The sequence below is a fragment of the Phoenix dactylifera genome, chromosome 3, assembly GCF_009389715.1.
Source record: "Phoenix dactylifera cultivar Barhee BC4 chromosome 3, palm_55x_up_171113_PBpolish2nd_filt_p, whole genome shotgun sequence".
In the NCBI taxonomy this organism is placed as follows: domain Eukaryota; kingdom Viridiplantae; phylum Streptophyta; class Magnoliopsida; order Arecales; family Arecaceae; genus Phoenix; species Phoenix dactylifera.
This window is the reverse complement of record NC_052394.1, coordinates 1878336-1891881: the sequence shown is the minus strand read 5'-3', so window position 1 is coordinate 1891881 and position 13546 is coordinate 1878336. Positions and strand designations below refer to the sequence as shown.

The following is a 13546-nucleotide window of genomic DNA, read 5'->3' as shown; positions in this document are numbered from 1 at the left end:
GGTCGGAGAAGAAGAAGGAGATGATCTTTGGAGAAAATCCTACTTAACCATGATTCAAAAAATACCAAGCAAGAGAAATATATACTAGGCCACCCTTGCAACCTATATAGCACAATATATACTTACACTACCATTCCAACTTCTTTACCCTAATTCTCAACCTTCTGCTTCCTTAGATGAATTGACAACTCGAACTCGCATTTTTGGAGCTGGTTAAAAGACGAGCATTAGCCGTGGGAAAGGCTAATGAATCTGACGAACATCGCCGAATCTTCTGGCTTAGCTAGAATTAGCCATCTATCTAATTACTATTTTTCTGTGTTCTTTTTAACTTTTTCTTTTTTGCTGCTTTAAAAGATGAGCTGTATAATGACCACCTCCATCAGCTCTTTAAAGTTTATACCTTGGAAGCATGATGGAGATTTAAATATTAAAAAAAAGGAAAAGAAGAAAAGCATGTGAAGCAAAGGTTCAAATGAGTGTGAGATAGGAGGAAGATTAGAAAGAAAAAAAAAAATAAGAGTGAAGAAGACTCCTCCATCCAATGTATATATACTCTTTCAACCGAGTTGGCAGTGCTATCAGATCTCCACCTGATATTGTGCTGTTGGGCGTGTTCTGAGTCCTCTGACATGGTTTCCTTTTTGTTGCTCATGCTCTAGAGTTGACCGTGGCCTTTCTTTTTAGCAGCGGATCATGGAGCTGACAAGGTGGCTGGTCCTTCTGGTGAATATAGTCAAACATGTTGCAGACTTCCTACCCTCCCACCTACTAGATCTTCACTGATCCATGTATATAAGTTTTATTAGATGGACTTTAATCAGCTGTGACAGTGTTTAGGGACTCAAATGGCATGCAGCTAGTGACTCGACCAATTGCCAAATGGCTGTTGGATTACCATCTATCCCACATATGCGACAAACTTTGATCTAAATTACATGCTCTGTGCGCATACTGGAGCTCATCATGGGTGAGAAATTTTTCAAATTTCTTATCTTAGGCAAATGTGTAAATAAAATTTGTTAAAATAACAGCAATTGTCTATTTTTCAAGGATTTGTGATCAAGAAGGTTTGAATGCTTTGTTATAGTTACGTGTTTCGTCCTACTTCGGAAGAAACTCAAAAAACACCTTCTAGCTAGTATTTATGGATGAGATCTTAGATTGTTACAAGTAGTATCGGAGCAAACTTAGTATATGACCTATGTAGCGTAGTGGATATTGCAGGACTGGACCATTTGGGCTAACTACGAGCTTACCATGATGTTTGTGATTACATTTGTGGTACTTGTAATTAAATTTGAATAGATCGTTGATAGTGCCCTATGAACTAGTATATTCTGAATAAGACACAGGTGGTAGAAATTAGGAATGTTTAAGAGTTAAGCATCCTATGATCCTGGCCACGCTTGCCTCACATACCATTTTCTTAAAAAAATTATATTTTTAAAGTAATTGTAGCATCACCATGTATTTCTATGCAAACAAGATGGATGAATAAACTCGGCCTCCCCACTTGAAATTTCTTAAATCAACGTTTCGATGCTAGCGAAGGATCCACATGATGTTAATTAAGAATATCCATACTTTTATTGTCGTTTGAGATCTAGAATGACCATCAAGCGTTCCATCATATGCAATACTTGCACTAGAGTTTTCATCAAGTACTAATTCTGCATTACTAGATCTATCTCACAAAATAATTCATAAAGAGAAGAAGACTTAAAAATAAAATGCCATCCAAATATAAATACATATTAAAAGAGAAGAAAAATAAAATACAATATCGATAATTTTTATTTTATTTTGAATTGCAATAATGATTAATTTCAATAATTTGAAGAGCAGCGCTTGCTACGCCATAAGGACACATGCGACCCTACACCTGACCTGTTGGTACTTCCTCCACCGAGTGCGGACAAACCTCACGACCAAGGCTTCATTGGGCTTCATTTATTTAATAAATAAATTATATTTTTTAAAAAATTAAAAATAAATTATATGTATATTTAATAAATTAAAAAAATACATTTATTTTTATCGAATATTTCGACCTACAATCTTATAGGACGCCAATCAAATTATTAATCTTAAATAGAATCTAAATGCTGTATAAAAAAATAAAAAATAATCAAAGTAATTTTAAGTGACGACAACTATTCAAAAATATAAAAAAGTATGTGTATTATCCCCTCCGATAGCTTTGATATTTTATATGAGTTAAATAGTTTCATTAGTACTGTTAATCTAATTGAATATAAGTATAAATTTTATAAATTATTAAATATAAATAAAATAAAATAAAATAACTTTTATTTTTTTGTAATTTATTTTTATTTATTTATTTGACGGTAACGCCATCATCAACAATAAAGAAATTATATCTACTCAAAAACTCAAATCAGCAAGACTCAGAAAATGTATTATCTGAAAATCGGGGCATACTAAGAACAATTTATACACCCAACATGATTCATAAGAATGAGTCGATAGCCATTATTTACTCAACTATAATGATGCATTTTACTATGTTGAGCAGCATAATCCAAGTCCTAAAACTTAGAGACCAATCTTGAGACTAAACCAGCTCAAGCAACAAGAAGGTTCGAATGCATTCATATATATATATATATATATATATATATATATATATATATATATATATATATATATATATATATATTATAATAACTACCCACACTACTCTAATATAGGTACCGTCAGTAAAATCAAAAGCAAAAAAAAGATGACAAAGCAATCTAGAGTATCTCTTCAACATGCTGAGCAGCATAGGCGGTGACCCAATTAATTATTCTATTTATTTTTTAACATATATATATATAATTTAATCAAAACGGTATTTCATTTCATATACCTTTAACATGAATACAACCAAACATATCCAAAAAAAGTAAACAAAATAAAGCATGTGGAACGCCATCTAAATTAGACCAAAAGACCTCCCCAGTATGCCGGGCAACATAAGAGGTGACCCAGTCTGCTGTATTATTTGCCTCTCGGTAAACATGAGCAATTTGATAGGAGATCAGTTCCCGCACCAAACTGCGAGTGTCTCGTATCAGAGGGTGACCATTTCCATACGTATCCACACCCATATCCAGTCAATCACCGTAGAACAATCATCCTCGAAAATAAGTCTGTCGGCCCTCAGCACCCGTCTCGCATACAAAAAGCTCATTCAAGCAGTCCGCAGTTCTGCTTCTACAGCCGAACCGCCAAATTTGCTCTGTTTCTCAGCAGCGATGAAACTATCCCTATGGTTCTGGATCACGGAACCCACGCCCCAGAGAAGGCGCACCATCTGATGGAGGTCCTGGGGCTGGGTTTCCCTCCCCTCTCGTCCTTTTATTTTTTTAATGTTAAGCTTCTCAACCGACGTTGCAGACACCGCCCCCACCACTTGCCAAAGTAATAAAAAAAGTCATAAACATCGCTGAGCTCTCACTCCCTCCTCTGCGTCTCTCTCGGGAAATGGAGCCAAGAGTCTTCAACACCTGCACCACCGCGACCACGCCCCAGTGACCGCAGCCCTCCACCACCCCTTCACCCTTCCCCACAAAGTAAGAGCAGAGCCCGGCGATACCACTTTCCCCATCTTCTCCATTCCTTCCAACCCTCAACTCTCTCTACTCAAACTCCAAAAGGACCCATCCATGGACACCACCAGAACCCTCTCCCTCGCTCTCCTCATCCTCCTCCATCCCGTCCTGCTTCTCAGACCCCCCGCCGCCGCCGCCGCCGCCTTCGTGCCCAAAGACAACTTCTTGATCAACTGCGGCGGAGATGCCACCGTTACTTCGGACGACGGCCGAGCTTTTCATCCCGACGACTCAGGTGACGACTCGTCCCTCGCTTTATCCCCCATTTCCCGCAATGTCGTCGTCACCAACTCCTCCGATCTCCACGGAAGCGCTCGGGTTTTTACCCGAAAGTCCGAGTATAAATTCGGCATTGCCCGAACGGGTAGACATTTCCTGAGGTTGCATTTTCGTCCACTCTGTGCTTCTCGGTGCGACCTAAAATCCGCAGTTTTTTCTGTTGCCGCCGATGGATTCACCCTCTTTCGCAATTTTTCTTATCCGAAATCCAGGGCTGGCTCTTCCGTTCTCTTGAAGGAATTTATCGTCGAAACGGGTTCGAGTTCGAATCCATTAACTGTGGTGTTCGCTCCGTCCGATGGCTCGGTCGCTTTCATCAACGCAATCGAGGTCATATCCATGCCCGACGGAATCATTCCCTCCGTTGCATCCCCTGTTCCTCCGGGAACCGGCGTCAAGATCTCTACCGATGCGGTCTTTGAGACCATCTATAGAATCAACGTCGGCGGGCCGAGCCTGGATCCCAGAAATGACAGCTTGTGGAGGGTTTGGGAGACCGATCGGCAGTTCTTGATCAATCCAGCTTCGGCGCGCAATGTCTCCACCAACCCAGCTTCCATTAGATACCCCGCCGGAGTTCCTGTCGAGGCGGCGCCGAATTCGGTCTATACAACTGCGCAAGAAATGGCGGATGCTAATGTTGGTAACCAGAAGTTTAATATCTCCTGGTTGTTCGAAGTTGATTCGCATTTTAGTTATCTGGTTCGGCTACATTTCTGTGATTTTTTGAATGAAGCAGTGCACAGCATGCTGTTCAACGTCTATATCAATAATCAGTCTGCTTTGAGCTTGTTTGATATCACAAGCAAGACAGAGCTATCGACAGCTTACTTTGTCGATTTTGTTGTGAATGCTTTGATGGAGTCGGATAAAATTATGGTTCAAGTAGGCCCTTCCCAGGTTACTAATGTCCCACCTAATGCAATTCTTAATGGAGTCGAAATTTTGAAGTTCATCGGATCGGAGAACACTTTGGATGCATCTGGTAGTGCACGATCGATCGGTGTTGAGGCAACGAAGAAGAAAAGGATGGTGATACTCGTCATTCCATCGTGTTTGGGAGGTGCAACGCTGCTGGGTTTGATTATTGCAGTGCTCTTATTGTACCTGGGGCATCGAAAGAAGGCGAAGAAGCCTGCTGTGGCCCGGCTACCTTCCCCTGTTGCTCTTCATACTCACACGGGCAACTCGGAAACAAAGGTGTCCGCTCGTAGTTATGCTTCATCAAGGCCTTCTCAGGGTTTAGGCCAGTTACTAGCCTTCTCAGAAATACAGCAAGTGACTAAAAACTTTGATGAGAGCTTGGTTATAGGTGTGGGCGGCTTCGGAAAGGTGTACAAAGGGGTGTTGGATAATGGCATTGTGGTGGCGGTGAAACGGGGGAACCCCCGATCCCAGCAAGGATTGGCAGAGTTTAGGACGGAGATAGAGATGTTATCCAAGCTGCGCCACCGCCACTTGGTTTCTCTAATAGGTTATTGTCATGAAGCCAATGAGATGGTGCTTGTCTATGAATACATGGCTGGGGGTCCCCTCCGCAAACATCTGTATGGTTCAGATCTTCCAGCCCTCTCATGGAAGCAGAGGCTTGAGATCTGCATAGGAGCTGCTAAAGGTTTGCATTACCTCCATACTGGGGCTGCCGAAACCATTATCCATAGAGACGTCAAGACAACTAACATTCTCCTTGATGAGAATCTAACTGCTAAGGTTGCTGATTTTGGTTTGTCTAAGTCCGGACCAACTCTCGAGCAGACCCATGTGAGTACGGCAGTGAAAGGAAGCTTTGGCTATCTTGATCCAGAGTACTTCAGAAGGCAGCGGCTTACAGAAAAATCAGACTTGTACTCTTTTGGAGTTGTTCTGATGGAGGTTTTGTGTGCTAGGCCTGCAGTCAACCCAGCACTCCCAAGAGATCAGGTTAACATAGTGGAGTGGGCAACAAACTGGCAAAGGCGGGGTCAGTTAGAGCAGCTAATTGATCCACATCTTGTGGGCACTGTTAGTCTTGATTCGCTACGGAAGTTTGGCGAAACAGCAGAAAAGTGTTTAGCGGAGCATGGGGCTGAGAGGCCATCAATGGGAGATGTTTTATGGAACTTGGAATATGCCCTGCAATTGCAGGAGTCTTTCACGACAGTAATTGGGGAGGGGAGCAACACAAATGGCATCCAGGACCTCCCAAAATGGATTCCACAGATAGAGACTATAGAGCACGATAACTTCAGTGTTGTCAGTGATGGAACTGATGGAGTGACAAGTAGAGTATTCTCACAGTTGATGGATCCAAGGGGAAGATAGGTAGCCCATAGGGGTAAGCTTGGTTTCACTGCTCCTGTTTCTGCTAAAAAAACTTACAGATAGTTGATAAATTCTCTTTGTTAGTTTTATTACCACAAAACAAGCCTATGAATGATTCCAATGCAGCAGTATTTCTCATGAACCTCCATGCTGTCTGTTTCTAGAATCATCCATTGCTTTTTTCTAGGTTTAATGTGACATTTCATGTAGCTTGAATTATTGATAAAGCATGATATCAAATTTAAGTTTTTTTTTTTTTTTGACAACATAGAAAATGCAGTCTGTTGAACAGCAAGTTAACATTTAACCGGATAAAGTACTTTGACAAACAAAGAGTAATCGTAACTGTGAAGAATGTCAACACTAGCAAGAATTCTTGTTCTTCAATCGTGAAGATTAATGAGAAGGAATATCCATGGTTTATCTTATGCGCATAAACTGTATTGTATTGTGCACACGGTACTCTTCTGATGTTATATGTGCAAATTGTTAGTTCTAAAGATTCATAATCCATGTGGTGTAAATATGAACATATGAAAAATAATATTACCAGAGCCCATTTCATCCCTTCAAGTGTCTTCTTTTTTATTATAATTATTTATGCTCTCTCTCTCTCTCTCTCTCTCTCTCTCTCTCTCTCTCTTATGAGGAGTTAGGCATAATGGGGTTAACGACATCATATTTCTGCCTCCAGACTAAATCAGTCAAATGTGTGCATGTCAAGGCCTGAATAGATGCTACTCCTTTCTGAATCACAGTGACCCCACATCATGCATCCAAATTATGGCATTCATGGCATCATTAGTTCAGCTAGAGACAGTAGGATGATGCTACTGCTTTGGTTGCATTTATTGTTTGTCTAACGCCTAAAGACACAAACCTATCTGGTGAAAAGACCTGCATGAGCCACGCATATGCATAAAATTACTTGCTCACTGAAAGGGCTGATTCATTGCGACTCAAATTACAGGAAATCTCCTTTTAATTTGGTTCAAATATCATTATGTGCGTGTAAAATAAAAACTACTTCATATGACTTGTAAGTAGAATTGCATATAAAAGAAACTTCATGGAGCTAAGAAACTTAGGCGAAGTCATCAAGGATCCAGGATGTGATTTTTAATGATATCCTAGACATAAGCATATGTGGAACCATCTGATGAAAAATGTTTTTTAAGAAATATATAATAGTAATTCACCAGATGGGATGCTCCCTTATGCTTAGGGACACCACCTTGGTCACGCTATCCTTGGTTGTCGGAACTTGGTAGGAAAGCCTTCACGAGTACAAGGAAATACTATGCTAAAAGACCAATTCTGTTTGTCGGTTCCCTAGACTTATCCTCCACCCATTAAAGCAAGAAGGAGAGACATGCATGGGAAAAAAAAATTTAACTGAATGTGACTTTATCTGAAGCAATGATTGACAATAATGGAGGAACCAAGAGTCACAATCCATTACTTAGAAAACTTTAAATGCATGGATGATGTTTAAGTGTAGGCTTCCAGAAGGATAAATCTAGACAAGTCCCCAGGATTGCATGGTTGAAATATTTATATATATTCAAATTTAATTGGAGTAGTACCACGTTTGACATTTTTCTTTAGCCAACGAGATCTCTCATAATCTCTGAGCTTCTTTATGGATCGACCAATTTTTTTTTAAAAAAAAATCATCTCTGCTCATCTATAACCTATCAATGAATAACTTGGAGATTCTATTTGTTTGAGTAACGAGGACCTGTAACTTCAGATATTTTAACAATATGCTGCTCCATTGGCTTGGATACCTATGGGAATATAAACATGATCTTAGTAAAATATCATGGAGATTTTGTTTGAAGTCCAATTTATATAAACCTACTCAGGTATCTTTAAGTCTGAATAGTGTGTCAATTGAACCATCTGTTGTTTCAGGTATGAGAATTCCTATCGAGTGTTTACTTCCATGCTTAGCAGGCATGCATCATGACTTGCACAAGAATTGAGGAGCCTGGAAACCTAACGGCAATCATTGCATGCAGTTTGACATTCCACCTTCTTCTGGTGATTGTAACTTCTTCAAGAATCAGAAGTAAGTTCAATATTTAGCTCTATTTGTTTAGTTAAAACATTATGTATGTCTTATGTTTTGTTAATTTCAGTATTTCCTTCTTCACTTGCACGCATCATGCATGTGTTTTTGTAATAAATCTCCAAGCTAATGAAGTTGAGGCTATTTAATCATGGGCCTTTTTTCTCCCTTGTTTTGCTGCTGGATATCTGCAACTTTGTGTACTTATGGTGTAAGAGTAATGAGAAGAAAGGATTGTGGAATTATTGTCATTTATAAGTTGTGTGGAAGCCAATAAGTTGTTGTAAGACAAAACGATCGACCTTTGTCAGCCTGGGTTGATGGAGTGGCTGGTGTTCGTGATTCATACTTTTGATACTGAATTTTGCAGCCAGTATGCAAGTTGCACCTTTAATTGTAACTGAGATGTTTTAGCTGTTGCTTTTTTGGAGTTGTGCTGGTTAATTTCTTCGAGAAAGTAAACCATCTCAAACTAATGGTTTTCAGTAGAATAGAATGGATATGGTAGTTAATATCTGATCCTGTCAGTTTCAATCAATTTACAAATTCTTGATATTCATAATATATAAATATGAGAAAGGGCGAAATGATGTTCTTTTAAAAAACCTATCAGTTTAGCGAACTTCCATGCCATATTCTTTTTCTTAGTTCCATCCTATTTGATGTAACAAGAATTGCCTGTCTACTTCTGTATAAATCTTTTTCCTAACTAGCTAATTACTATAATTTGGGCATTCCTTTTATATGAATTTTCAACTAATATTTCTTTCCTGCTGACAATCTCACTTAACAACGATATCGAATTATTTTCATCAAAAGAAAAAAACTATATCAAATTATAAAATAACATGAATCATGTTTATCTCCAGCTGTTAACAAGTGTTTCAGATGAAGCATGGGGCCATGGACATGGTCATAGCTGCCTGCTGGAATGAACGTCAATTGTAGACCCACTGGGTGTTGTCATGTGTTGCAATTCTCTCCACAAACTTTCATTTGAATTTCTAGTTATTTACCCGTTTAAGCTTCTTTTCTGCAGATATGCATGTTTAAATGTATCATTGAATCAGTATGGTTTCTTCTTCAGCAAATGTGATGAGGCACAGAGCTTTCTACTGCACCATCTCCCCAAAGGACAGCACTCAGAAGTAGGAGTGGAACTGCAGTTACCGCATGATGGCATACTGGATTCCCCACAGCACATTTATTGATCATAAGGATTTCAGGATTGTTAATGCTGTTGGATCTTAATGTAGCCTCAAGTGCTGGAGATCGTCACAGTTTTATATCCAAGGGGAAAATAGATACAGCAGTGCTGGGCAAGATCCTACACATGATACTACTGTTCAGTGACTTACATTTTTTTTCTTTATGCTTCTGCCTTTGTTTTTACTGCACTTTATGTAAAGCCTTTACTTGTGGATAGAATCATATAAGCTACCATGAAACAAAGCTGTTCTCTGGTTCTGTCTGAGACTAGAAAACCTTTCAGTCAGCAACTTACGTGTGATAAATAATGGTAATAGGATACTATCTAAGATGTGTCAAAGGACAGCATCAAAGTGATCAAGATTTTTCTCCGCATTTCACAGGATAACATCATTTCAAGAACTAGAAACAATTTTGATGACTCCAAACCTACCATAATCAAGGATATGTGCTGTTTCAAACTTACAGTAGGTATCATAATTCATAAAAGTAGCTAGGATCAATCACAGGTTTAAGATGAAGATGAAGAGACAAGTAAAGTGGTGAATCTAGTATGGAAAACATTATTTCCACAACGAAACATTAGCATTGGTAGATAGAAAAAAAAAAGAAAAGAAAAGAAAAGAAAAGAAAAAGCTCGTGCCATTTACATCATAAACATGTTTTATATTCTTAATAAAGATCAGCAGTTCCTGGAGAAAGGAAAAAAAAAAAGAAAGAAAGAAAAGCAGAGCATGTGTCTTCCGAAAACCTATCTAAACCAAGACACTACTTCCCTCTGATCATGTACCAACAGTCTATTGAATCCTCTGCCGCTTTGCCTCAAAGCCCTGGTGGCTGCTAACGCAAGGCAATGCCATAGGTCTGTTCCTGGCACACAGGCTCACCGTACTGGAAAAATTCAACATCGTTGCAGCATGCACCTGAGACAATCCATTAGCTTTCTCATCCGGAGAACTCTGAATCAAATGATCAGAATTCAAAGCACCAGCTCGGTTGGGCAGTCGAGCATTGCGAGCTCTGACAGTCACAGGAGGAATTTGAAATGGTTGCAGTGGAGGAGGATTGCGCCATTGAGGGAGGGCCCCGGCCACCATCAAAGTCTCCAGTACTGGACCTATCTTCAGCACAGTTTCCAGCAGCTTTCCTTTCTCCGGCAATGGCTTCTTCGCAGCGATGCTGTCGATTATAGCATCGCCGCGATCATACTTAGCAGTGCCATGAGAGATCGCCACTGAAGAAGAGCGACTGTTTTCGAGAAATAGTGGTTGCTGTGGGGGTCCAATGTTGCAGGAGTCAGCTCCATTCAAGCTCGTCAGCTCCGGAGAAGTAACCGTCTCAAAGAAGGACTCCACAGGAGAGCATCCGTAGGAGTGTTGGTTTGGAGTGTCGGATAGGCTTTCAGATTCTGTGACACTGGAATTGCCTCCTCTTGCCTGCCACATCTGTGGACTTTCAGGTTGCAGGCAAGAAAGGCGAGGAACGAGCTCAGCTGTGAGAGGTTGCGCAATTTTGTTGAGTAAGACCTGCAGTTGTTCCCTAGCTTCATCTCTCTCCTGCGTGGTTATCTTCAGGATTTGGATCAGCTGATTGATATTTTCTTCGCTCTTCCTCCTTTCCTCCTTGACGCCATTTCTGAGCGCTTCCAGTTCCAAGGTTGCACAGAGAAGCTTACGACTCAACTCCTCCACACTCTGTTCGAGTAGACAAACAGAAACTTTCAAGAAACCGAACTGATATATAGAAACAAGTAACCCCACAGATTTATCCTAAAATTCAGAAGACACTTGCATTCTCCATATGATCTGATCGAAAATATGGTATGGAATTATTGCTGTATAAATCCAACTAAGTAAATCAAGTCAAGAGAGGGAACACAGGATATCCACCCATACATCTAAGTAGATTTGTATCGGATATTCCTTAAATGAGAAAAGCTTACTACAGATCAGAAAAGATTACACCATTAACTTGTTCATTAAGATTTATTTATTAGTAACTGGATATAAATGTGCCGAATCTGTATTAATTGGTAAACGGTATGTCCTTTGATGGCATAACAAATCTCTTCTGTTGTTTAAAGTATAATCCATAATAAATTTTCTGCTCTAAAGGGGAGAGATCAAGTATTGAAGAAAAAAAAACAAAAGAGTTGCACCAACACTCTTAAGTAAATCTTTCCAACGTAATCACTCACTCTTCTTTTTTTATTACCACACAGTTAATCACCCAAAACCAACTCGATTTTTGCAAATTACTACAATGTTTTGCGGAAATCCTATCACTCAGAATCTGTGTACGATAATATTATCAAAAGAATCTTTTCTGGGCATCCAGCAAAAAGAAAAAAAAGACTAATGGATACATGATGCTAGTGACGAGAGTCAACATTACCCGCTTACCAAACACGGAAGACGTGAGAAGCAGCAACAAAAAAAGAGACTAAAGAAACAAAAATTAAAAAAAAAATGTTAATTAACTTTCCACAGAGACTCCTAAGATAACCGGGACAAGGATGACTCCTCGTGATTCAACTAAAAGATCTTAGAAAGATTATACCTAAGACGAGAGATTTTGTCGGAAATAAAAAGAAACTAAAAACTTCGAAAACAATCCGGAGAAAAACTTTAACAAAAAAAACAAAATTTTTATACATGAAACACGTTTCACGCGTCTGCTTCCCAAATCACCCCGAAAATGAAAGCAACGTGCTCGAGCTTCGCACCGCTCTCCTAAACTCCGAGAGTCTGACCGAGAAAGCGTGGCGAATTTCTATCGGCTGCCACCGCTGTTTCACGTTCCAAGTCTAACCATCCAGATCCACCCCCATGAACGGCGAGCGCGGTGCGGGTCGGAGGGGCACCCGGCCGACGGCCACTTCGGTCGCACGGCGTGACCGGTCCGACCAGCCGGCAACGACAAGCTAAGATCCGATGAACGCTAATCTTACTTACGACTAGAATTCAAATCCACTGGAACTAAAACGTATTAACAACGAAAAACAAAAGAACAAAATCCAAAAACCAATCTTAGAACACGAGACATAGATAGAAAGAGAGAGAGACCTCATGGTGGGAAGTCCAAAGAGAGGGCAAGGAGTCCACGGTAACCTCGGCAAGAGCCCACGGATCTACACCCATATCCCGAGAGACAACCTTCCTTCCTTCCTTCCTCCTCTGCTTCTCTTCTCTCTAGTCTATGGGACCTTTGCTTTTGTTGGCTATATATATATATATATATATTTAAAGGGGATTGGTTCTGGAAGAAGCCAATAGTTAAGCAAAATGGAGGGGTGGGGGGTGCCTGGTTCCGTTTTTGAAATGGAAGAAATAGAAGGAATGCAGAATTTCTCCTATGGAAACTTGCCAAATCATACCCCTCTTTATAGAAATTAGTCCAGGAATCCTCTCCGTCGTTTGAGGGCCCCTGTCCCTCCCATCCCATGACCCTCTCTCTCTCGGGTCTCTATCTCTCTCTCTCCCTTTGTCAATACTCGATTGAATAAATTTAAAGCGAACTACGTGCCTTATGAAAGAGATTTTCTTTTTTTTGTTTCTTTTCCCTGGAGGGGTTGGATGTAATTTTCGGATTAGAATTAGCTTTAAAAACCTATTTCATTCTCCATGATCCATGGATGGACTTCAAATGGTGGACTCTATACGGCTAGCGCTCTTACACTCGGTAATATCTTTGTTGTGATCAGATATACTAGGCCATTTCTGCTTCGAAATATTTAGGTTATGATAAGTAATGAAGTGGCCTTTTTAGTCAAGCATATTTTCAGATAGGTAAATAAGATTATAGACTGGGTGCCCTCATATGTGGCCAGCCCATTTGGAAGTACTCTGTGGGTTGGAAAAGAAGAATTGCATGGAGCTCTTTGAAACTTATTATTTTCTAACTTTATTATCTATACTAAAAATGTATGAATTATCCATTTCAGCAAAAAAAATATTAAAAAATGGATACCGTGTTTTGTTATTCCATGACAAATGGGTCCACAATTAGTTTGTGCACCATTGCCCCTTATCAAATGCCATGTGTGCTTTGCTGTCGGTGATTT

The 13546-nt window shown here is 39.8% G+C and overlaps 2 protein-coding genes across 4 annotated transcripts; one reads left to right on the top strand and one right to left on the bottom strand.

Annotated features, from left to right (window-relative positions):
- The first annotated feature begins 3485 nt into the window (after nt 1-3485).
- Nucleotides 3486-9769, top strand: LOC103710685 (receptor-like protein kinase THESEUS 1). Of its 3 annotated transcripts, none has more exons than XM_039124207.1 (3): nt 3486-6213; nt 8118-8274; nt 9362-9769. In XM_039124207.1, the coding sequence occupies exon 1, from the start codon at nt 3675-3677 to the stop codon at nt 6198-6200; it is 2526 nt and encodes an 841-aa protein (XP_038980135.1). In that variant the 5' UTR covers nt 3486-3674; the 3' UTR covers nt 6201-6213; nt 8118-8274; nt 9362-9769. The 3 variants fall into 3 exon arrangements, with proteins under 3 accessions (XP_038980135.1, XP_038980134.1, XP_038980133.1); XM_039124206.1 differs by having other exon boundaries at nt 9314-9769; XM_039124205.1 differs by having other exon boundaries at nt 9144-9769.
- Nucleotides 9770-10108: 339 nt separating this feature from the next.
- Nucleotides 10109-12832, bottom strand: LOC103710703. The gene is made up of 2 exons (XM_008796571.4): nt 12549-12832; nt 10109-11177 (listed from the first exon to the last, which is right to left on the bottom strand). Exons 1-2 carry the CDS (start codon nt 12621-12623, stop codon nt 10281-10283), a joined length of 972 nt encoding a protein of 323 aa, XP_008794793.1. The 5' UTR covers nt 12624-12832; the 3' UTR covers nt 10109-10280.
- Between the last annotated feature and the right edge of the window lie 714 nt (nt 12833-13546).

Bases quoted from the DNA above. Each gene is read 5' to 3' on its own strand.
- LOC103710685 (XM_039124207.1), top strand. From the start codon at position 3,675: ATGGACACCACCAGAACCCTCTCCCTCGCTCTCCTCATCCTCCTCCAT.
- LOC103710703 (XM_008796571.4), bottom strand. From the start codon at position 12,623: ATGGGTGTAGATCCGTGGGCTCTTGCCGAGGTTACCGTGGACTCCTTG. The intron at 11,178-12,548 runs GTCTCTCTCTCT...CTACTCGAACAG, and splicing joins TTTGGACTTCCCACCATGAG to AGTGTGGAGGAGTTGAGTCG.